General features: G+C 43.1%; 1 protein-coding gene across 1 annotated transcript in view; it reads left to right on the forward strand.

Moving 5' to 3' along the window:
• The window catches only part of LYST (lysosomal trafficking regulator), a 591077-nt gene that overhangs the window by 442422 nt on the left and 125842 nt on the right, over nt 1-22813 (forward strand). The window contains exons 42-44 of the mRNA XM_077289098.1: nt 598-738; nt 1004-1221; nt 14838-15068. Coding sequence (XP_077145213.1) covers nt 598-738; nt 1004-1221; nt 14838-15068 — 590 coding nt within the window. The remainder of the gene's footprint in view (nt 1-597; nt 739-1003; nt 1222-14837; nt 15069-22813) is intronic.

Raw genomic sequence — 22813 nt, forward strand, 5'->3', positions numbered from 1 at the left:
TATGGCTTCTTTTCTGAAATATTTGTGCAGTTACTTTCAAGCAGCTTTTTCCGAATTTTAAATATGTGGAAATAAAATTGATGACTTTTAATCCGGAGCTGGATTTTTTTTTTCTTACTTACTCAGCAGAGGACGTTGGGCGGTGGCGTTTTCCTTGCTCAGATGTTCCTGTGGACTCTCATGGATTTGCTGATGGGGGTGAGCTGAAACATAACTTTTTTACTGTTCCAGATAAGCCCCTGATGCTGGTGGGCTTAGCTCACCTTCGATTTTTGGGGTGACAGGTTCCCTTTAAAGTGCGGTCCGTCAGGCTCTTTCACCTACTAAACTCCCCTGCCACCTACACACCGCACTTTAATATGATTTCGATGTCATCCTATTTGTGGATTATAGATACACATCATCAAGGATCTGGTGAGTGCTTCAATCCTTTGGCTCTTGTGATTTACTTTATAGCTAGCGTTCTTGAAATGTTGCCAGACCTTTCAGAACTGTGGGCATGCTATTTGTCAGGGAAATGTACCATAAATGGAGATATGCTAACTTCATAACTTAATTTTGCACTGACACACTTCTTTTATATTGCTTCCATTTCAGATCAGAGCTTTGATATTCCTGACAGAACCTTTCATTCCATGAATACAACATGGCGATTGTCTTCTTATGAATCGATGACTGATGTAAAAGAATTGGTTCCAGAATTTTTTTACTTGCCAGAATTTTTAGTAAACAGAGAAGGTATGTTAATTAATGAGGGTATTATTCATCATTACTAAAAGGAACTAGGCCCACACTTAATACCGTACTCTCTGCCGATCACTATGTGTGGGTTTCTGCCAAAATCACTGAAAAACAGGATTCTGACGAGAACTCTCTGACAGTAACCCGATGGAGCCATTCACTCCAGTTATGTCTACGGAGTCACTGTGGACAATGTCTGGCCTCCGTTCTTGTAGTACTTATCTGTTGCTCTTCTTTAAGCATTTGTTTTCAAATTACACAGGCTTTGATTTTGGAATTCGTCAAAATGGAGAACGTGTAAATCATGTTAATCTACCAACTTGGGCGCGAAATGATCCCCGCCTTTTCATCTTGATTCACCGACAAGCCCTTGAATCAGACTATGTTTCTCAAACTATTTGTCATTGGATTGATCTGGTTTTTGGCTATAAACAAAAAGGACGTGCTGCTGTTCAAGCTATCAATGTGTTTCATCCAGCTGTGAGTATAACATTGGTTACAAATAATCTGTTAAAATCCATATTATCAATATTGGAATTTTAATAAATGTTCTAAGCAAAATCTTAAAATTAGAATTCAGTTGTTAGCCTCTTTCCCTTTAATGGCAACAGATGATGTCTTAGGTCTCATCCATGTCTCTGTATTGTGTTGGAGTGTTGTAGCATGACACATTTATCACCTGTTCACTGTATAGGTAATGCATGCTAAATTGAGGGTAACTTATGTATGCTACTTATTTACAGTGGGGCAAAAAAGTATTTAGTCATTCAGCAATAGTGCAAGTTCCACCACTTAAAAAGATGAGAGGCGTCTGTAATTTACATCATAGGTAGACCTCAACTATGGGAGACAAACTGAGAAAAAAAAAATCCAGAAAATCACATTGTCTGTTTTTTTATCATTTTATTTGCATATTATGGTGGAAAATAAGTATTTGGTCAGAAACAAACAATCAAGATTTCTGGCTCTCACAGACCTGTAACTTCTTCTTTAAGAGTCTCCTCTTTCCTCCACTCATTACCTGTAGTAATGGCACCTGTTTAAACTTGTTATCAGTATAAAAAGACACCTGTGCACACCCTCAAACAGTCTGACTCCAAACTCCACTATGGTGAAGACCAAAGAGCTGTCAAAGGACACCAGAAACAAAATTGTAGCCCTGCACCAGGCTGGGAAGACTGAATCTGCAATAGCCAACCAGCTTGGAGTGAAGAAATCAACAGTGGGAGCAATAATTAGAAAATGGAAGACATTCAAGACCACTGATAATCTCCCTCGATCTGGGGCTCCACGCAAAATCCCACCCCGTGGGGTCAGAATGATCACAAGAACGGTGAGCAAAAATCCCAGAACCACGCGGGGGGACCTAGTGAATGAACTGCAGAGAGCTGGGACCAATGTAACAAGGCCTACCATAAGTAACACACTACACCACCATGGACTCAGATCCTGCAGAGCCTGACGTGTCCCACTGCTTAAGCCAGTACATGTCCGGGCCCGTCTGAAGTTTGCTAGAGAGCATTTGGATGATCCAGAGGAGTTTTGGGAGAATGTCCTATGGTCTGATGAAACCAAACTGGAACTGTTTGGTAGAAACACAACTTGTCGTGTTTGGAGGAAAAAGAATACTGAGTTGCATCCATCAAACACCATACCTACTGTAAAGCATGGTGGTGGAAACATCATGCTTTGGGGCTGTTTCTCTGCAAAGGGGCCAGGACGACTGATCCGGGTACATGAAAGAATGAATGGGGCCATGTATTGTGAGATTTTGAGTGCAAACCTCCTTCCATCAGCAAGGGCATTGAAGATGAAACGTGGCTGGGTCTTTCAACATGACAATGATCCAAAGCACACCGCCAGGGCAACGAAGGAGTGGCTTCGTAAGAAGCATTTCAAGGTCCTGGAGTGGCCTAGCCAGTCTCCAGATCTCAACCCTATAGAAAACCTTTGAAGGGAGTTGAAAGTCCGTGTTGCCAAGTGAAAAGCCAAAAACATCACTGCTCTAGAGGAGATCTGCATGGAGGAATGGGCCAACATACCAACAACAGTGTGTGGCAACCTTGTGAAGACTTACAGAAACGACGTTTGACCTCTGTCATTGCCAACAAAGGATATATTACAAAGTATTGAGATGAAATTTTTTTTCTGACCAAATACTTATTTTCCACCATAATATGCAAATAAAATGATAAAAAAACAGACAATGTGATTTTCTGGATTTTTTTTTCTCAGTTTGTCTCCCATAGTTGAGGTCTACCTATGATGTAAATTACAGACGCCTCTCATCTTTTTAAGTGGTGGAACTTGCACTATTGCTGACTGACTAAATACTTTTTTGCCCCACTGTATATAGCGCACGGGCAGATTAATGGTAGCTAGGCCCGGGGCAGCTCAGACTGTGTCTACAGTAACGTGACAAGTGTCATCATCAAAACAGATTACTTTTGAACAATAGCTACTGAAAGAAACTATAATTTAACCTAGATATTCCAAAGGAGAAAGAAGTTGTATATATAGTTGTAATTAAGAAAACAGTACAAAATGATAAGGGAGGTGATTGTATATATTAGTAGGGTGCTAAACTGGCGGTCCTTACTCTGAATGCGGAAGGTGGTCTATACAGTTAGGTGTCCTACAGCTGGCAGCTGTTACAGGAGAACTGTGCGCTGTGCATATTGTTCAGCTCTTGGTATTCGGGGTGTTCTGCCCCTTAGGTAGCCTGGTCGTGAGAAAGTATTTAGGTTACATAGTTATGCAACCAAAGTTATATTAATGGGAAGACACTCATCTACAGTATATTGCCAGATGGAGACCAAAAGAACATTCTTTTGGCCTCTGACTAATAGACCCATATATATAGTGTTTATTTAAGAGGTTTTCAGGTGTATATGCTAAGCTTTGGGTAAAAATTATATGAATAGAACATAATAGTATCATCATTAAACATTGCAGACTATGAGCTGTCAGCGTTAACTGATATCTGACTTCGACAATTATCATGGACAGGAGTTAAATGAATTTACACTTGTCGACTGGGTCCATTAAATGGGTTTTTCCACCCCAGAGCAAACATTTGGCAAACAGTGCAATGTACTGAATAACTAATAGTGCTTAGAATGCATAATGTTAGGATTCGGCAGTGCTTTCTGGTTTGAATGGTTGGCACATAACTGCAAGTGTTTGATTTCCATAGTTGCTATTACCTGTCTATTAGATTCTCATTCACTTCCCTCAGTGTTCTACTGAGAAAAGTAGATGACAATCTGGTCAGAACTTGACCACAATTTAGTGTAAATTTTATACTTGCAGTCATATGAAAACCTCTTGAACTGTCTAGCAGAGCCAAATTCTAACATTATGTATACTACACACTAGTTATATGGTAAGATGCACTGCAGAAATCTCATGCACACACATTGGATTTTTGTTTGATCAGTATTTTGTGCTTTGCAGCGTTTTTTTTTTTCACATAGAGCATGTCACTTATTTCAGCTTTTTTTCAGCGTTTTTCACCCATTGACTTGAATGGGTGGTGAAAAAACACTGCAAATACGCTAGGTTGACTTTTCTTGCAGTGTATTTGCTGCAGAAAAGTCAAGGAGAGTCGGATGTGACGTCACACTCGGCTCTGCTACATCTAGATGGCAGGCTGCATGATGTGTCCATACAGCTTGCCATCCAGCAGCGGACCCCCCCCGCCCGACATTAGTGTTTGCCACGCTGTCATATGCATGACAGCACGGCAAACACCGCTTCTGATCGGCGGGGTAATCATCCCCGCCGGTCAGAGAGCCGCAGTTCCCACGCTGTCAGAAGACAGTGGGGAGCGCTCAGCTGTGATCGGAGGTGTAAACTTCACCTCCGATCACTGGTGTCAGCTGATGAGACTACTGCTCCCATCATCTGACACCTACAGCCAGTAATTACAGTGAGGGCAGGAGCAGTGGATGGGAGTATTCATCTGTCGCTCCTGAGCTATAAATAAATAATAAAAAAAAAAAACGGCATGGGGTCCCCCCTAATTTTGATAACCAGCCAGACAAAACTCACAGCTGGGGGCTGCAACCCCTCAGCTGTCAGCTTCAACAAGGCTAGTTATCAAGAATAGAGGGGTCCTCACGCTTTAAAAAAAAAAAAAAATTTAAATAAATAATTAAAGAAAACAGCGTGGGTATCCCTCCATTTTTTACAACCAGCCTTGCTAAAGCTCACAGCTGGGGGCTGGTATTCTCAGGCTGGTAAGGGGCCATTGATATAGGCCGCCCCAGCCTAAAAATAGCAGCCCACAGATGCCCAGAAAAGGCACATCTATTAGCTTTGCCCTGCTCTTCCCACTTGCCCTGTAGCGGGTAATAAGGGGTTAATGTCACCTTCCTTTTGTAAGGTGACATTAAGCAGGCTTAGTAATGGAGAGGCGTCAATAAGACACCTATCCATTACTAATCCTATAGTAATTAAAGGGTAAATAAAAACACACACATGCAGAAAAAAAGTATTTTAATGAAATAAAACACCACACAGTTTTGACCATATTTTTATTATTCTGCCATTTCAAAGCGAAGCCATCGATCTTCTGTAATAAAAATAAAATAAAAAAGCAAAAGTATACTCCATGATCCGCCGCAGTCCAATATAACAAGTGTCCCACGTGGTATCTGGGGGAGATAAAGCTTATAACCAGGAGAGCTGCTAATGTGACCGCTCCCGGCTGTAAGCTACTGGGGAATGAATCAGACGGAGCAGGCGCAGGCTCAGTCACCAGCGGTGACGTCACCGAGCCGGCGCTCCCTCACAGCCTGACCTGACGTAACCTGTGGACCGTGGGAAAATGCCAGAGAAGAGGAAACCGCAGGTAATGTATCGATCTGTTCTATCAATCGATCTATTCTATCAATTGATCTATTCATTCTATCTATCTATTAATTCTATCTATCTACAGGAAGTTGTTTTTTTTTCTCCGTGTGCACTCAACTTTACTGGCATGCACAAAGAGAAAAAAAACTTTAAAAAAACGCACCTAAACTTGCGTTTTTGGCGCAGCTTCTTTCCTGCCAAGATGATCAGGTTTTGCTGCAGAAAAAAACGCCCTGTGTGAACTTACCCTTAAAGGGGTTGTCCGGTCTTAAGCTGCAAGAAGCTACATAGAGTGACTGCAGACTTGTGAATCCTCACATGGCACGCACTGCGCACTGTGAGGATTCTGTGCTGATGGCAGTGGCGGGTGCGTGACTGCACGTGTGGGATTTGCATACTCCTCCCAGCCACATTCTGGCTAGATGTGCGTGTCCGTGCTCAATGCAAGTGTACTGAGCAAGGCCAGAAACAGTCAAGTCGGAATGTGGCTAGGAGTATGCATATCGCATACTTGCGGGTCACATGACCGCTGTTAAATGAAACAAGGAAAAACTGAGGGCACAACAAAATAAATCATTAGATCACCAACCACACGCTTAGAAATAAATGGAACAGCTAGAAAAAGAAGTTTGTATGCAATTAGGAATTCCCACAGAGGCTATGCAAATGCAAGCACACACAAATTTTAGAAGGTCAAATCACAGAGAAAAAATAATCCAAAAACGTGAATAAAACGTATACATGGGAAATATATTATTCAAACAAAGCTTCCATTAAGAATACAAGTCCCAAACACACAGGAGACAGAATGAATGAAAGAGCTGACAACCTGGTGATCAACATGGTGCAAAGCCCAACTAAAGCATGGTACAAGGAGAAAGGACAGCACGCGTATCACCACAGAGAGTGGCTTCATCAAGAGTAATTGATGAAAAGTGGTTGAGGTCTATCTAATTTACAGTATAAACAGTATATGAAAAAGAGGTCATTACCAAGTATCCGTTCAGGTGTAGAGGCAACAGGGCAAGAGAGTGTCCAGAAGTTTAGACCGCGCTTGCGTACAATGAACCGATGAGTCACTAAGATAAGGTGATGTAATTGCATGGTGAGGTGAATCCTTACAGCACATGCGTGTGATCACTAGAGCAGGATAACGTGGTTGCACTTGTGCAATGAACTGGATCTTTACAGCACATGCGTGAAATCACAGAAGCAAAATGACGTGGTTGCGCCTGCACCGTGAGGCAAGTAGTTGCGGCGCAATCGTGAAGATCATATTTACAGTGAAGGAAATAAGTATTTGATCCCTGATTTTGTAAGTTTGCCCACTGACAAAGACATGAACAGTCTATAATTTTAAGGGCAGATTAATTTTAACATTAAGAGATAGAATATAAAAAATACAGTTCGGAAAATCACGTTGTATAAATTATATAAATTCATTTGCATTTTGCAGTGAGAAATAATTATTTGATCCACTGGCTCCTACAGACCAGTTAGATGCTCGTAATCAACTCTTTACCTGCATTAAAGACTGCTGTCTTACATAGTCACCGTTATAAAAGACTCCTGTCCACAGACTCAATTAATCAGTCAGATTCTGACTAGTGATGAGCGCGTATACTCGTTGCTCGGGTTTTCCCGAGCATGCTTGGGTGGTCTCCGAGTATTTGTTAGTGCTCAGAGATTTAGTTTTTGTCGATGCAGCTGCATGATTTACAGCTGCTAGACAGCTTGAATGCATGTGGGGATTCCCTAGCAACCAGGCAACCCCCACATGTACTCAGGCTGGCTAGCAGCCGTAAATCATGCAGCTGCTTTGACAAAAACTAACTAACAAGTAAATACAAAAAGAAAGTGGCACTCACCCAGAAGTTGCTGAAACAGTAATTCGTCCTTTATTGAACTTTACATGGAGAGGCGGCTGGTAAATAACGAGGGTGCGGGGAGTGAACAGAGGACTACGGCCGTTTCACGCTTATGCGCTTCTACGGGTCCATGTGCACAGCTAAAAACGTCATTTCCTTTATAAGGGAGCAGACGTAAAAATGTGAAACACAGGTGAGGTTACCGACCAAACTATCTAAAATTATGCATGAAAATACATAAAAGCTGTACATTTCTAACATTAATCAGTACAAAACAGATAAATAATTAAAGTTTTAATAAATATTATTTGGATGTATCATCAAATCCTACTTCAGAGAAAAATCGCCATGTCTAACTTGTCGTTAAGACCTAACGGCCCTTGTGCGTTCGTTTTGATAATCCACCTTGCTTCTCGTTGGAGTAATAATTTATTGTGGTCACCACTTTTCGGGGGATACTTGACCACCTCCAAACCTGCAAACCGCAAGGTATCAGGGTCCGAATTATGGACATCCCGCATATGTTTAATTAAGCGGGGGCAGCCTTTACCTGTGGAAACCGAGCTATAGTGTTCTCTAAATCTGTGGACAAGGGGGCGGATAGTTTTTCCTATGTAAAAGAAAAAGCATGGACAGAAAATAATATAAACCACAAATTTTGTTTTACAAGTAATAAACTGGCTAACTTTGTGATTAATTCCCCCGATATGTATTGGATTATTTAGATATCTCAGATGACAAAAATTGCAGTTCCCACATTTGTAATTACCTAGTGGTATATGTCTCTGCATCCAGTTACTATTAACAGGTAATAGGCGTTTTCTTACCAAAAGATCGCCCAAATTCTTAGTACGCTTATATGCAAACCGCGGGTGATTAGCTGCAATTTCTGCCAAATCTTTGTCATTTTGAAGTATATGCCAGTTTTTATTAATGGCTGAGTGGATTATCTTATCCACTGGACTATGGGTAAAAGTGAACACAAATTTTTGATGGTTATCAGTGTGCCTGCCCGATGGACTCCCTTTACTACGGTGTTTCAAGAGATCGTTTTGTTTTAATTGCTCCACTCTCTTTTCTGCTGACTCCAAGATACTAGACGGATAACTTCTTTCCAGAAAATTTGTTTTTAACACAGATATTTGTTCTTTTAGGACTCCATCATCATTATTTAATTTCCTGTACCGCACCATCTGGCTATAAGGTATACTCCTTTTTGTGTGAGCCGGATGTGCGCTATTACTCCATTTTAATAGCGCACATCCGGCTCACACAAAAAGGAGTATACCTTATAGCCAGATGGTGCGGTACAGGAAATTAAATAATGATGATGGAGTCCTAAAAGAACAAATATCTGTGTTAAAAACAAATTTTCTGGAAAGAAGTTATCCGTCTAGTATCTTGGAGTCAGCAGAAAAGAGAGTGGAGCAATTAAAACAAAACGATCTCTTGAAACACCGTAGTAAAGGGAGTCCATCGGGCAGGCACACTGATAACCATCAAAAATTTGTGTTCACTTTTACCCATAGTCCAGTGGATAAGATAATCCACTCAGCCATTAATAAAAACTGGCATATACTTCAAAATGACAAAGATTTGGCAGAAATTGCAGCTAATCACCCGCGGTTTGCATATAAGCGTACTAAGAATTTGGGCGATCTTTTGGTAAGAAAACGCCTATTACCTGTTAATAGTAACTGGATGCAGAGACATATACCACTAGGTAATTACAAATGTGGGAACTGCAATTTTTGTCATCTGAGATATCTAAATAATCCAATACATATCGGGGGAATTAATCACAAAGTTAGCCAGTTTATTACTTGTAAAACAAAATTTGTGGTTTATATTATTTTCTGTCCATGCTTTTTCTTTTACATAGGAAAAACTATCCGCCCCCTTGTCCACAGATTTAGAGAACACTATAGCTCGGTTTCCACAGGTAAAGGCTGCCCCCGCTTAATTAAACATATGCGGGATGTCCATAATTCGGACCCTGATACCTTGCGGTTTGCAGGTTTGGAGGTGGTCAAGTATCCCCCGAAAGGTGGTGACCACAATAAATTATTACTCCAACGAGAAGCAAGGTGGATTATCAAAACGAACGCACAAGGGCCGTTAGGTCTTAACGACAAGTTAGACATGGCGATTTTCTCTGAAGTAGGATTTGATGATACATCCAAATAATATTTATTAAAACTTTAATTATTTATCTGTTTTGTACTGATTAATGTTAGAAATGTACAGCTTTTATGTATTTTCATGCATAATTTTAGATAGTTTGGTCGGTAACCTCACCTGTGTTTCACATTTTTACGTCTGCTCCCTTATAAAGGAAATGACGTTTTTAGCTGTGCACATGGACCCGTAGAAGCGCATAAGCGTGAAACGGCCGTAGTCCTCTGTTCACTCCCCGCACCCTCGTTATTTACCAGCCGCCTCTCCATGTAAAGTTCAATAAAGGACGAATTACTGTTTCAGCAACTTCTGGGTGAGTGCCACTTTCTTTTTGTATTTACTTCTTGGAAATATCTGACAGCTCTTTTGGTTGAGCACAACCCATAGCTGATTTTCATGCATGCTAGAGTGGCCGCTATTTTTCCTTGTCAATTGAAGCAAGTATGGACTAGTGGATATACGCCAAGTGCCGGTTTTCTGTTTTTTCTCTTTGGTAAAAAAAAAACTAACTAACTCTAACCTTTACAACATGGGCAAAACCAAAGAGCTTTATAAGGATATCAGAGACAAGATCATAGACCTGCACAAAGCTGGAATGGACAACATAAGTAAGGCGCTGGGTGAGAAGGAGACTACTGTTGGTGCAATAGCGAGAAAATAAAAGCAATACAAAATGACTGTCAATCAACATCGATCTGGGGCACCATGCAGGATCTCACCTCGTGGGGTATCCTTCATCATGAGGAAGATGAGAGATCAGCCTAAAACTACACGGGGGAACTTGTTAATGATCTCAAGGCATCTGGGACCACAGTCACAAAGAAAACCATTGGTAACACATTACGCCGTAAAAGTTTAAAATCCTGCAGTGCCCGCAAGGTCCCCCTTCTCAAGAATGCACATGTGCAGGCCCGTCTGAAGTTTGCCAATGAACACCTGGATGATTCTGTGATTGATTGAGAGAATGTGCTGTGGTCACATGAGACAAAAATTGAGGTCTTTGACATTAACTCAACTCGTCGTGTTTGGAGGAAAATAAATGCTGCTTATGATCCAAAAGAACACCGTCCCCACTGTCAAGCATGGAGGTGGAAACATGTTTTGGGGGTGTTTCTTCTAAGGGCACAGGACTACTTCACGACATCAATGGGAGGCGTAAAATCCTGAGTGACAACCTCCTTCCCTCTGCCAGGACATTAAAAATGAGTCGTGGCTGGGTCTTCCAGCAAGACAATGACCCAAAGCATATGGCCAAGGCAACAAAGGAGAGGCTCAAAAAGAAGCAGATTATGGTCATGGAGTGACCTAGCCAGTCTCCAGACCTTAATCCCATAGAAAACTTATGGAGGGAGTTGAAGCTCTGAGTTGCCAAGAGGCAGCCTCAAAATCATAATGATTTAGAAATGATCTGCAAAGAGGAGTGGAGCAAAATTCCTCCTGACATGTGCGCAAAACTCATCATCAACTGCAAAAAACGTCTGACTGCTGTGTTTGCCAACAAGGGATTTGCCACCAAGTATTAAGTCTTGTTTGCCAGAGGGATCAAATACTTTTTGTTTTATTCAGTTATCCAATAGGTTTTTTCTGTGATTTGACCTTCTAAAATTTGTGTATTTTTTATACTACTTGTCTACTCAGAAGGTGCTTGCATTTGCATGGCCTCTGTGGGAATTATTCCTAATATAATTATTGCCTCTTATGTCTTTATTTTAGTATTTATTATCCTGACTTGTCATCTTTTATTGCTGGTTATTTTTCTCAGTAAGCACAGTGGAGGAGGATTGCTAGTACTTGTATGGACTTTTGGTGTCCAATTTTCAGGTGTAAGGCTTTATAATTGTTTTTATATATACTGTTGTGTGTTTTTCTTTAATTAAAAACTACTCCCTTTTTTATTTGGTGATCTTTACTTTGCATACACACTTGTTTTTCTAGCTGTTCTACATGACTGCCGTTGCCGTCTCCGGTGAATACTCACAGCAGGCAGTGCATGCCATATGAGGATTCACAAGTCTGCAGTAACATAGAGTGACTGCAGATTTGTAGCTTAAGACCTGAAAATCCCTTTAATATCTTTATTTTTAATGCGAGAGAAAATTTATGTTTTTTTTACTTAGTTAGTCCCCTTAGGGGACTTGAACCTCAGATTAGTTGATTGCTTGTACTATATACAGCAGTACTTTTGCGTTGCTTCATATAGGGACAATGACTATTGCCTGTGAATCCTGGCCATAGAGATTGACAGTGGCATGTTAAGAGAACCTATCATGTCCCCAAATGCTAGGGTTAATCTCCAGATTACTTGTGTTAGAAATGTACCCAACCACTGTACTGAAAGTGTAACTCATGGGAAAAAAATTGACTTTAGTCATCCCAGGAACTGCCGGCTTTCAGTCATACTAGCGTGTACGAATGTCTACAGTTGCTGCTCATAGCACAGTGAGTGGCTGCTGTAACCATGCCCTGGTACTTTGACTGACAGCCGCCTCTGCAGTGATGCATTGTACCGGGAGTTGTCAGTCTAAGTACCAGGGCATGCTTACAGCAGCCACTCACCGTGCTCTGAATGGCAACTGTAAACGCTTCATACACACCTTTATGACTGAAAGCCGGTGGTTAATGGGATGAATAAAGTCCACTTTTTCCCGATGAGTTGCACTTTCAGTACAGTTTTTGACCAACTTTCTAACACTATTAACCTACATCTGCAGATTAGTAGTGTTTTATACATGACAGATTCATTTTAAAGGAGTTGTCCACTACTCGGACAACCCCATCTCCATCCTTGTGTTACCCGCTTGTAAAATATTGACACTTAAACTCACTTCCGATGCCGTACCAACAGCATCTTTGGTACGGCGCCTGCGGTGAGTGTAAGTGTTGGTATTTTACAATGCGGAAACATACAGATTGAGATGGGGTTGTCAGAGTAGTGGAAAACCCCTTTAAGGAGTTAGCAGCCAGTGGAGGTCAGTTCCACCCACGGCTGTGAGAGACAGATCCTGGCTGTAACCATGCCCTGCACTAACAGCCCGCTCAGCATTAGAGCTGGCTTTAAGTCAGTGCAGGGGCGTAGTTACCGCTGCTTCTAAAGCCCCTTTCACACATTTGTTTTTTTCCACCAGTCGCAAGCTGTTGAATTTTGAAAAAAACAGATCCGGCGACTTATGCCGTCGGATCCGTTTTTTTTCTCATAGACTTGTATTAGCGATGGATGGCCTCACGTTTCATCCATCTTTCGCAAGATCCGCCGAAAATTGTCTGTCCGGCGGCCAGAGACAACGCACATAGAAACTTTTTTTGTGTACTTCGAAAAAACGGACAGCGACAGACAACGTCGCCGTCCATCGTTTGCTAGAAAGGAAGCCTATTTCGCCGGATCCGTCAAATGACGGAATCCGGTGACGGATTCCTTTTTTTTTAACTGATCATGCTCTAATCCAATTAGTCAGATTTTCTAGTCGGATCCGTCCAAAAAACGGATCCGTCGCTTCAGTTTTTCAGAATCTGCGACAGAACCGTCGAGCCAACGGACTGACAGCAAAAAACTGATGTGTGAAAGGGGCCTAACTTTGCACTGAGCAATTGCTAAAGTCGCCCAGCAGCACCTCTGACTGAAAGCCTGAGGCTGCCAGGAGGATTAAAGTTCATTTCCTCCTGGCAGCTGGGGGAAGCTATTAACAGCTATTAGCCTGCTGATTAACCCCATATCTGCAGGCTATTAGTGTAATTTTACATGACAGATTCCCTTTAAAGGGCTTGTCTGGTTTCCTAACATTAGTCTGCAGTTACTCTATGTGAAATTTTGCTAGCATCATGTCAAATGCCCCTACACAATGTGTGCCCCTCCACCTTGGAAATTTTGCATGATGCTAGCAAAATTTCCAAGCTCGAAGGGCACAGTATGCAGGGGCATTTGCCCCTTTTAGTTTCAGCCACTCCCATCCCCAACATTTTTTACACAATAAAAGACCTCTTGCCCTCAGATACAGAGCTCCACTGCATATTCTGCTTCTGTGCATTTATACTACTGGGAATTTTGCTTGTATCATGCATTTATATAAATACCTGATGCTAGCAAAATTTACAAGGTGATGGGCACAGTGTGCAGGGGCATTTGCCCCATGTATTTTCAGGCAACCCCCATCCTCCACATTTTATACACATTTTAAAAATTACAACAATGGCCCCCTGCCCTTAAATATACAATGCTGCTGCCTACCACCACAATATACGTACTTATGTGGCAGATCCAATGCTGGTAGCAGGTACTGGTGTGCAGGGGGCTTGAGTAGAGAGACCAGGCAGGCACGGCAGCTTCTCACTCGTTCTTCAGGTGTGTGTGGAGCCGACAGCGCCAACAAGCTCCTTCTCATCAGACTGTAGGCGTTGCTTCAGCAGACGTACCCGCACTCTATATGCTGGGTATGTCCTACCAGACGTCATGCAGCAGTGCGGGCCCAGCATTACTTAAATTACCTGTGGCTGTGGAAGAACCCTGTGCAGAGGGGCCAATTGCTTTTGGACCACGGACCTCCTCGGCCCCGAGCAGTAGATCAGATTGCCCTCATTATAATCCTCCTATGATATAGCACCATCGTAATTAACAGCGCTATACAGACATTGTTATCACTGTGCCTACTGGGGCTCGCAATCTAAATTTCCTATCAGTATGTCTTTGGAGTGTGGGATGGAATCGGAGGAAACACATGCAAACACGGGGAGAACATACAAACTCCTTGCAGATGTTGTCCTTGGTGGAATTTGATCCCAGGACCCTTGAGCTGTAAAGCAACAGTGCTAACCACTGAACCACAAAATACCCAATCCTACAGCGATTATTATAGATTGTTTTAATTTTTCACTTTTTCAACATTCACATTACTTTTACTAACACAGAACCTATTTCAGGTTACTGTGAACGAAATCTTCAATTGACAACCCAAAAATTTGTCATGTCCGGAAAAATGTGCATTTGCTTCTATTGGGCGGCACACTTAATTGTGTATTTAGTCTTTTTTTCACCTTGTTCCCACCCGTTCTCAGACTGCTACCTCAATCTAACAATCACAGAAGGCATACTAATTCCACATCCCAACAGTAGGTCATCTAGGTTTTTTGCTGAGATAACCTTATTAATAATGTACATCAACTGATTTAGGCATAAGAATTATTTTTTGAATTTCCCTCTAGACTTATTTTGGAATGGATGTTTCAGCAGTTGAAGACCCCGTACAAAGGCGGGCTTTAGAAACGATGATAAAAACATACGGGCAAACTCCACGCCAACTTTTCCATTCATCCCACGTGAATCGCACAGGATCAAAGCTTCTGATGGAAGGAGAACTCCCTGCAGCCATGGGATTGCTAGTTCAATTTGCTTTTCGGGAAAGCAGAGAGCACACCAAGGAACCTACCTTCCCTGTATGTAAAAAAGTCATTTAATTTAATTTGATTGTTTGTAATAATTTCTCTTAGCAAAACAGTTGCTTTAACTATTCAATTATAATTAATGCCTTTGAGATATTGCTAGACAGTGTAATTACTAGCTCTTGCAGTAGAATAGTCCATAAATTTACCGTATTTTTCGGATTCTAAGACCCACTTCTATGATCCCCAAAATTAGGAGGAAAATGGGGTGCATCTTATAAACCGAACATTGATCTTACTTGAGGGGTCAATGCTGCGGACCTGGAGCTGGGGGTGTTGCGGAGTTCCTGCTGTGTGCCATGGTGGTACGGTAGCGAGCAGTGGACCTGTGGTGGTAGTACTGGTTGTGAGCAGTGGTGGTATGGCGGCGAGCAGTAGCCCTGCTGTGGCATATGGCAGCCGCCATTCTTCTTCCGGTGTCCGGCTTCTTACTCAGCACAGGTGCAGATGGAGGAAAGCAGAGATCTCCATCTGCGCCTGCCTCTCCGCGATGTCTCCAGGAAAATGGCCACGGCGCAGGTGAAGATCTCAGCACCAAGATCTTGGGAGATGAGATCTCAGCGCCAAGATTTCCATCTGCGCATGCGCCGCCCCAACAGCCATTTTCCCGGAGTCCACCACATAATAAGCAGTGCGGGGGTTCTGGGCTTTCACAAAATGTCAGCAGAGCACCCACACCACCGAACACCCGCAGCGCCACTCTTGCCTCTTCCAGCAGTGACCCTGGGACCCTGTTCCACTGCGGCCTGCACCACCGAACACCCGCAGCGCCTCTCTTGCCTCCAACAGCGACCCTAGGACCCAACTTCACTGCAGCCACCACCCCCGGTAAGCAATAAGATGCTTGGATTGTAAAAAGCACCACCATTTTATTGAATAAAAGGTTTTTTTCCTATTTTTTCCTCAAAATTTGGGGTGCGTCTTATAATTCTGTGCGTCTTATAAACCGCAAAATACGGTAACTATTCGTCCACTGTATTTTATCGAACGAAATGTATTGTGCTATTAGTGCAGTGGTCTTGCCCCCCCCCCCCACTACACTGCCTTCACACAGGCTGACATAGTATGGCACCAAGAGAAATCAATTCTCAATCAGCGATATTAAGCAGAACCACTCTCCATTGGCAAGATTTGGTTATAATAGGTACATCTCTGTCCAAAAGCTTACACAAGTAAACCAGCCACTGCTCCTCCTTGTGCAGGTTATGCATGATGGCATCTTTAGTGAATCCATTGGAGCATAGAGGCAAAGAACCACAGGGCACAGCTGGAAAGAATGAAGGTTGATAGGCAGCTTTATGGTCTCTTTATTAACAAACAAGTGCCTTAATCAGGACATATTTAGCGCTCTTAAATAGTGTAATTGTAAGGTATGCGGAAGTACAAAGAGGGAAAGGTGGGAAAAACCAAGGCCAAAAAAAGAACACTGCCGATTTTGCAAGTTTTCCCACCTACAAAGAATGTAGAGATCTGTAATTTTTATTTTAGGTACATTTCAACTTTAAGAGACATAATCTAAAAATTAAACACAGAAAATCACATTTTATGATTTTTAAATAATTGCATTTTATTGCATGAAATGATTACTTGATCACCTTCCAACCAGCAAGAATTCTGGCTCTCAAAGACCTGTTAGTTTTTCTTTAAGAAGCCTTTCTACTCTGCACTCATCACCTGTATGAATTACACCTTTTTGAACTTGTTACCTGTATAAAATACACATGTCCACAAAATCAATCACACTCCAACCTCTCCACCATGACCAAGACCAAAGAGCTGTCTAAAGGACATCAGGGGCAAAATTGTATTCCTGCACAAGGCTGGGGTGGACAATAGGCAAGCAACTTGTTGAGAAGGCAATAACTGTTGGCACAATTATTAGAAAATGGAAGAAGCATAAGATGACTGTCAATCAATAAAGGCAATACAGAGGAGACATGACATCTGGTTGGAATCCTGGGTAAACCTTACATCAATTACAATTCTTCACAGTAGTGGGGATGTAATAGTTTACAGGCACACAGCTATGACATTGTTCTGAGCTGAAGTTGATCACAGGAGTTTTATTCAAGGGTCTTTTCATCACACAGAATCACTTCTCTTCGTGCAATGCTGCATCAACATATATGAAAGTCTCTTCACAGATGACTTCTCTTCATACACAGTGTCTTAACCTAAACATAAATGTCCCTTGTTCATTCCGTGAAGTGGGGGGAGGTGGGATGAGTCCAGTGCTGTAGCTCTCTCACTTCTATCTTGAGATAAAGATGTTCCCGGCTGTCCTGACTGCTTATATGATTAAGGTACCTTCACACTGAACAACTTTCCAACGAGAACGACAACGATCCGTGACGTTGCAGCGTCCTGGATAGCGATATCGTTGTGTTTTGACACGCAGCAGCTATCTGGATCCCGCTGTGATATCGTTGGTCGGAGCTAGAAGGCCAGCACCTTATTTCGTCGCTGATCACCCGCTGTCATCGCTGGATCGGTGTGTGTGACACCGATCCAGCGATGTGTTCACTTGTAACCAGGGTAAATATCTGGTTACTAAGCGCAGGGCTGCGCTTAGTAACCCAATATTTACCCTGGTTACTATTGTAAAAGTAAAAAAAAAACACTACATACTCACCTTCTGATGTCTGTCACGTCCCCCGGCGTCCACAGGGTTACGTGCTGCTGCCGAGAGCTTCCTGCACTGACTGAATGTGTCAGCGCCGGCAGCAGCAGTGACGTCACTGCTGTGCTCTGCTTTACGGCCAGCCGGCGCTGACACATTCAGTGCAGGTTAGCCGCCGGCGGGGGATGTGACAGACATCAGAATGTGAGTATGTACTGTTTTTTTTTTTTTACTTTTACAATGGTAACCAGGGTAAATATCGGGTTACTAAGCGCGGCCCTGCGCTTAGTAACCCGATATTTACCCTGGTTACCCGGGTGCTGCAGGGGGACTTCGGCATCGTTGAAGACAGTTTCAACGATGCCGAAGTCGTTCCCCTGATCGTTGGTCGCTGGAGAGAGCTGTCTGTGTGACAGCTCCCCAGCGACCACACAACGACTTACCAACGATCGCATCGCTGGTCGTGATCGTTGGTAAGTCGTTTAGTGTAACGGTACCTTTACAGCAATCTCTTCCCAAGAAGAACTAGTCAATACAGCTTGTCTGATTTCAGTCTAACAGTAGACTCTCTGGCACACACCTTAAGGTACCTTCACACGAAGCGACGCTGCAGCGATAGCGACAACGATGTCGATCGCTGCAGCGTCGCTGTTTGGTCGCTGGAGAGCTGTCACACAGACCGCTCTCCAGCGATCAACTATGCCGAGGTCCCCTGGTAACCAGGGTAAACATCGGGTAACTAAGCGCAGGGCCGCGCTTAGTAACCCGATGTTTACCCTGGTTACCAGCGTAAAATCTAAAAAAAACAAACAGCACATACTTACATTCACGTCCCCCTGCGTCCACTTCCTGACTGACTGAGCGCCGTACAGTGAGAGCAGAGCGGTGACGTCACCGCTGTGCTGCTTTCACTTTCACTTTGCGGCGCTGAGTCAGAGGAGGAAGCAGACTGCAGGGGACGCAATGTGAGTATGTGCTGTTTGTTTTTTTTACATTTTACGCTAGTAACCAGGGTAAACATCGGGTAACTAAGCGCGGCCCTGCGCTTAGTAACCCGATGTTTACCCTGGTTACCAGTGTAAAATATCGCTGGTATCGTTGCTTTTGCTTTCAAACACAACGATACACAGCGATCGGACGACCAAATAAAGTTCTGGACTTTATTCAGCGACCAGCGACATCACAGCAGGATCCTGATCGCTGCTGCGTGTCAAACGAAACGATATCGCTAGCGAGGACGCTGCAACGTCACGGATTGCTAGCGATATCGTTATAATGTCGTTTCGTGTGAAGGTACCTTTACTCTTGGATGTCCAGGACACAACAACTTTCTCAGTATCCCCTGGGGCTGAGCTAAACACTCCCTGTCTGCTATAACCAACTTATCCTCCATAGTTGCTGGATGATTCAAAATCAACAGTGCAGCTTCTATTTGTCACACTCTTCTTTCTAGTTGATCTAACCAATCCTAGGAGCTATTCTCCCTTAACACTAGAAGTCCCAGAGAGGGGTCATTTAACATTTCTACCTTTGGAACCCAGAGACGGGTCGAATGACCTGAAGGATTTTAGCTAACATCCTCTAATCACAGTTCTGTAATTAAGGCCATTACTGTCGCACCACAGGAGGGTGTTGTTTTCCATTGAGTTTAGCCATTTAGTTTCTAGTTAGTTCTATTCAGTTTTTTTGTATTTGATAATATAAAGACTATACATATTGTATTTAGTTTAGTTTTATTTGAGCAAAAAAAAAAATTGTGCGAAAATCGCACAAGAGGACTGAAATTTCAGTGTGAAAAATATACAAAAGAACAACTGTTATTTGTTTCCATGCTTTTTATTTTTGTTATAAAAATAAAAAATACAAGGAATAAAACAATTCCACACATATTTACAATAGGCTGCAGTGGGGGGCTGCGTGTGTGTGTGTGAGTGGCATGTCCTTCTTGTGTGACTAGCATTTCAGCACTCACTCAGCAGTCTGTCTGCACTGTCGGAACATACCTGGCACTGCCTGGGTATGTCCCTGGTACATTTGCCACACGTTTATTTGTAGCAGTCAACACATCTCTCAGTTGCACAATTGTTCGTGCATCGATTGTTGACCTGACACTTCGCCCTTTTGCCAGGGCTGGGTGTGGAAGGTTGTTGCCGAAGGAGTTTCTCCTTGCCTGCCTTCTTTTCAGTCACATGAGAGCCACCTAACTCTTTTGCACCTATTTATCCCCCACAGCACAAAAGGCTGCATGCAAATTTGCTAAGGTGTTAGCAACCTTATGCATATCCCCTGCACAACAATGCAGCTGGGGGGTTCCGTTGCTCTTGGAACAATATCCGTAGGTTCTTGTTCTTCTGTCAGATCATCCATTTCTGTATGGTCTGGTGATTCCTCTAACCCTAGGTTCCTATCAATATCTTCGGCTACTGGTGTTTGATCATCAGATTTGAAATGAACCTCTGTTGTGTTTCTTGGTACGAACTCTGGAGTTTCAGGGCTTAGTTCACTTTTATGAGAATAGTCATTTTCACTTCTTATCGGTATGCAAAGTACAAAAGTCTGGTTTCCTTCCTCTGGACTCTCAAGGTCAATGTCCACCTCAGAAGCTTCAGTCTGTGGGAGTCTTGGCTGTCATCAGACTTCCTCTTTTTGACCACATACACATTGTCTTTCCAGTACGAACAAAGTTTTCCTGACCACCTTTTTCACGTACATTTTTGACTAGCCCACGACTTCCAGGTCATAATATTCTTTGCTCTTGTTTTGCCCTTCTGTGACAACTTTTGATGCTATGTTGTATGCTTCTGCCATTCCTTCTTTCCATTTCCAAACATAGGGTGCGTCTTGTAAGTTTCTGAAACTGGAGCATCGGACATTATATTGATTGGTAGTCTTGCAGATCAACCAAAATGGAAGAATGGTGAATAACCCATTGCTTCACTCTTGGTACAATTGTAGTCATGCACCACTTTTGATACAGAACTCTTCCAATCCTTCTTCTCATTAGCTGTTAAAGTTCTCAACATAAACAGTAACTTATGGTTGAAAAGTTCCACTTGTCCATTGTTTTCGGGATGATAGGGTGTAGTATAAGATCTCTGGATCCTACAGTATTTCCCTAACTTGGCAAAGAGCTGGTTCTCAAATTCTCTTCCCTGGTCATGGTGTAGTCTTGTTGGGAACCTAAACTTCTGAGCGAAGTCATTGAAAATATTCTATTACCAGACTTATTGGTGGTAGCATATGCTATCCACTTTGCAATTTCCTGGCCTTTACGTGATACTGAAGTTGAAGTCTGCTAGTTCAGCCCCCCATCTCTGGCCTGCAGCATTCAGTTTGGCTGTAGTGAGGATGTTGATAAGACGGTTGTTGTCAGTGTATACCTCAAAATCTTTGGTGTAGTAGAGAAAATATCTAAATCATTCATAGATATCCCATTTCAATGCTAGGAATTCTAGTTTTCCAGAATGTAGATGGCAATTCTTCTCGGCATCTGTCAGCGTTCTGGAACTATAACCGATGATTCTCAATTTACCATATTGATGCTGATACCGGGCAGCTCCAAGTCCCACTTGAGATGCCTCACAATGCAGGACAAATGGTTGGTTGAAGTCAGGATATCACATTATGGATGGTTTTACTAGGTAATCCAATGAAGTGGCTGGATCTGTTGTTCCAACCAAGAGTTGGTATAACGGAGCGGCAATCCGGGAAAAGTTCTTTATGTAAGTTCTGTAGTAGGTGAGGAATCCTAAGATCTTCCTCAGCTTCCCCACATTAGACAGATGCTTGTCTTTTAAGGTCATTACCGGCGCAATTTCCATTGTGTATCGATCTTTGGACACGATTTTTCTCTGGAATCAAACTCGTCTTTTGAACAGTTCACACTTCTTTGGCATTAGCTTGACTCCATGTTGCTGATAACGCTGGAGTATGGTCCTCACGTGTTCAACATGCTCGGCGAATGTCTTGCTGTGTACCACTTCGTCATCTAGGTACAGCTGGCAAATATGATCCCTTAACCCCTCTAGACATGCTTCCATGCTCGTCTCGAATTTTGACAGGGCAGATCTGAGCCCAAATGGTATACGGATCCACTCGTACAATCCCCATGGTGCAATGAAGGGGCCAGGGGTCTACTGTATTCTTCGACAAAACCTTAGAGGTGTGCTATACTGTAGCACTCCGGCTGGCGTGTTCTGTCTCCCAGGTACAGGGAGTTTGGGTTTCGGAGGTCCGCAGGGATGCCCCTGGTCCCCGCAGTCTGTCTTACCGTGTACTCGCTCCTGCTAGGTCCCCTGTGGCTGTGGCGTCCTCCCGGTATGTCTCCTCCGCTCCTTTAATTCCTGATTGTGGAGGAGCGAGCATAGGGCGTGCGATCGCTGCTGCAAGTGATTTAAAAGGCCAGTGTACCTTTTTCCCTGTAATCTTCTCTCAGCCAATCGCTGAGAGATCTATGTGTATTTAAAGTCCTCACTTCCCTTGGATGGTGCCTGGGCAATTTTGGTGCATAGTTCCAGTTGCCGTTCTCTGGTCTCATACCAGCGTCTGTTTGTTCTGTGTAGCCTTGCCTTGAACTAATTCCCGGTATTCTCTCCTAGTGCCGTGGTTCTGCCTGCGGACCCTGGCGGTATCTCCAGGACCATTCGGTTGCCTTCTCCGGTTTCCTGGATCTCACTGCTCCCTTCCATTTGTGTTTTCTCTTTACCTCTTGGGTTTGACCCTCTGGTCTGGGAACCGCTGCATCAGAGCTTCCTGGTTTGTGCCTAGACAACCCTGGATAGGGGTTCGCTCGCCGGTACTCTCCTGGAGGAATTCGGTGTTGTGGTCCAGGGGGTTCTCCCTTGCGCGGGTTCTTCTGTAGTAAGGTCTAAATAAAGCCTTGCAGTTTATCTGATGTCCTTGTCTGGCTGGTTCCTAGGGTTCAGCTTCCATAGAGTTCTCTGTGGTCCAGTGGGTTCACTAACCTCGTTCCGCCTGCATTGGCGTGACACATACCCTGGTGAACTGGTGAAGGACAGAGAAGCAGGTACTTCCATAAAAACTATCCAGCATGTCTTGAATCGGTATCAGGTGCCTATCAGGGATTGACTTCCTGTTAAGTTCCTGATAATCATTACAG

This window comes from Ranitomeya variabilis, chromosome 2 (assembly GCF_051348905.1).
Source record: "Ranitomeya variabilis isolate aRanVar5 chromosome 2, aRanVar5.hap1, whole genome shotgun sequence".
In the NCBI taxonomy this organism is placed as follows: domain Eukaryota; kingdom Metazoa; phylum Chordata; class Amphibia; order Anura; family Dendrobatidae; genus Ranitomeya; species Ranitomeya variabilis.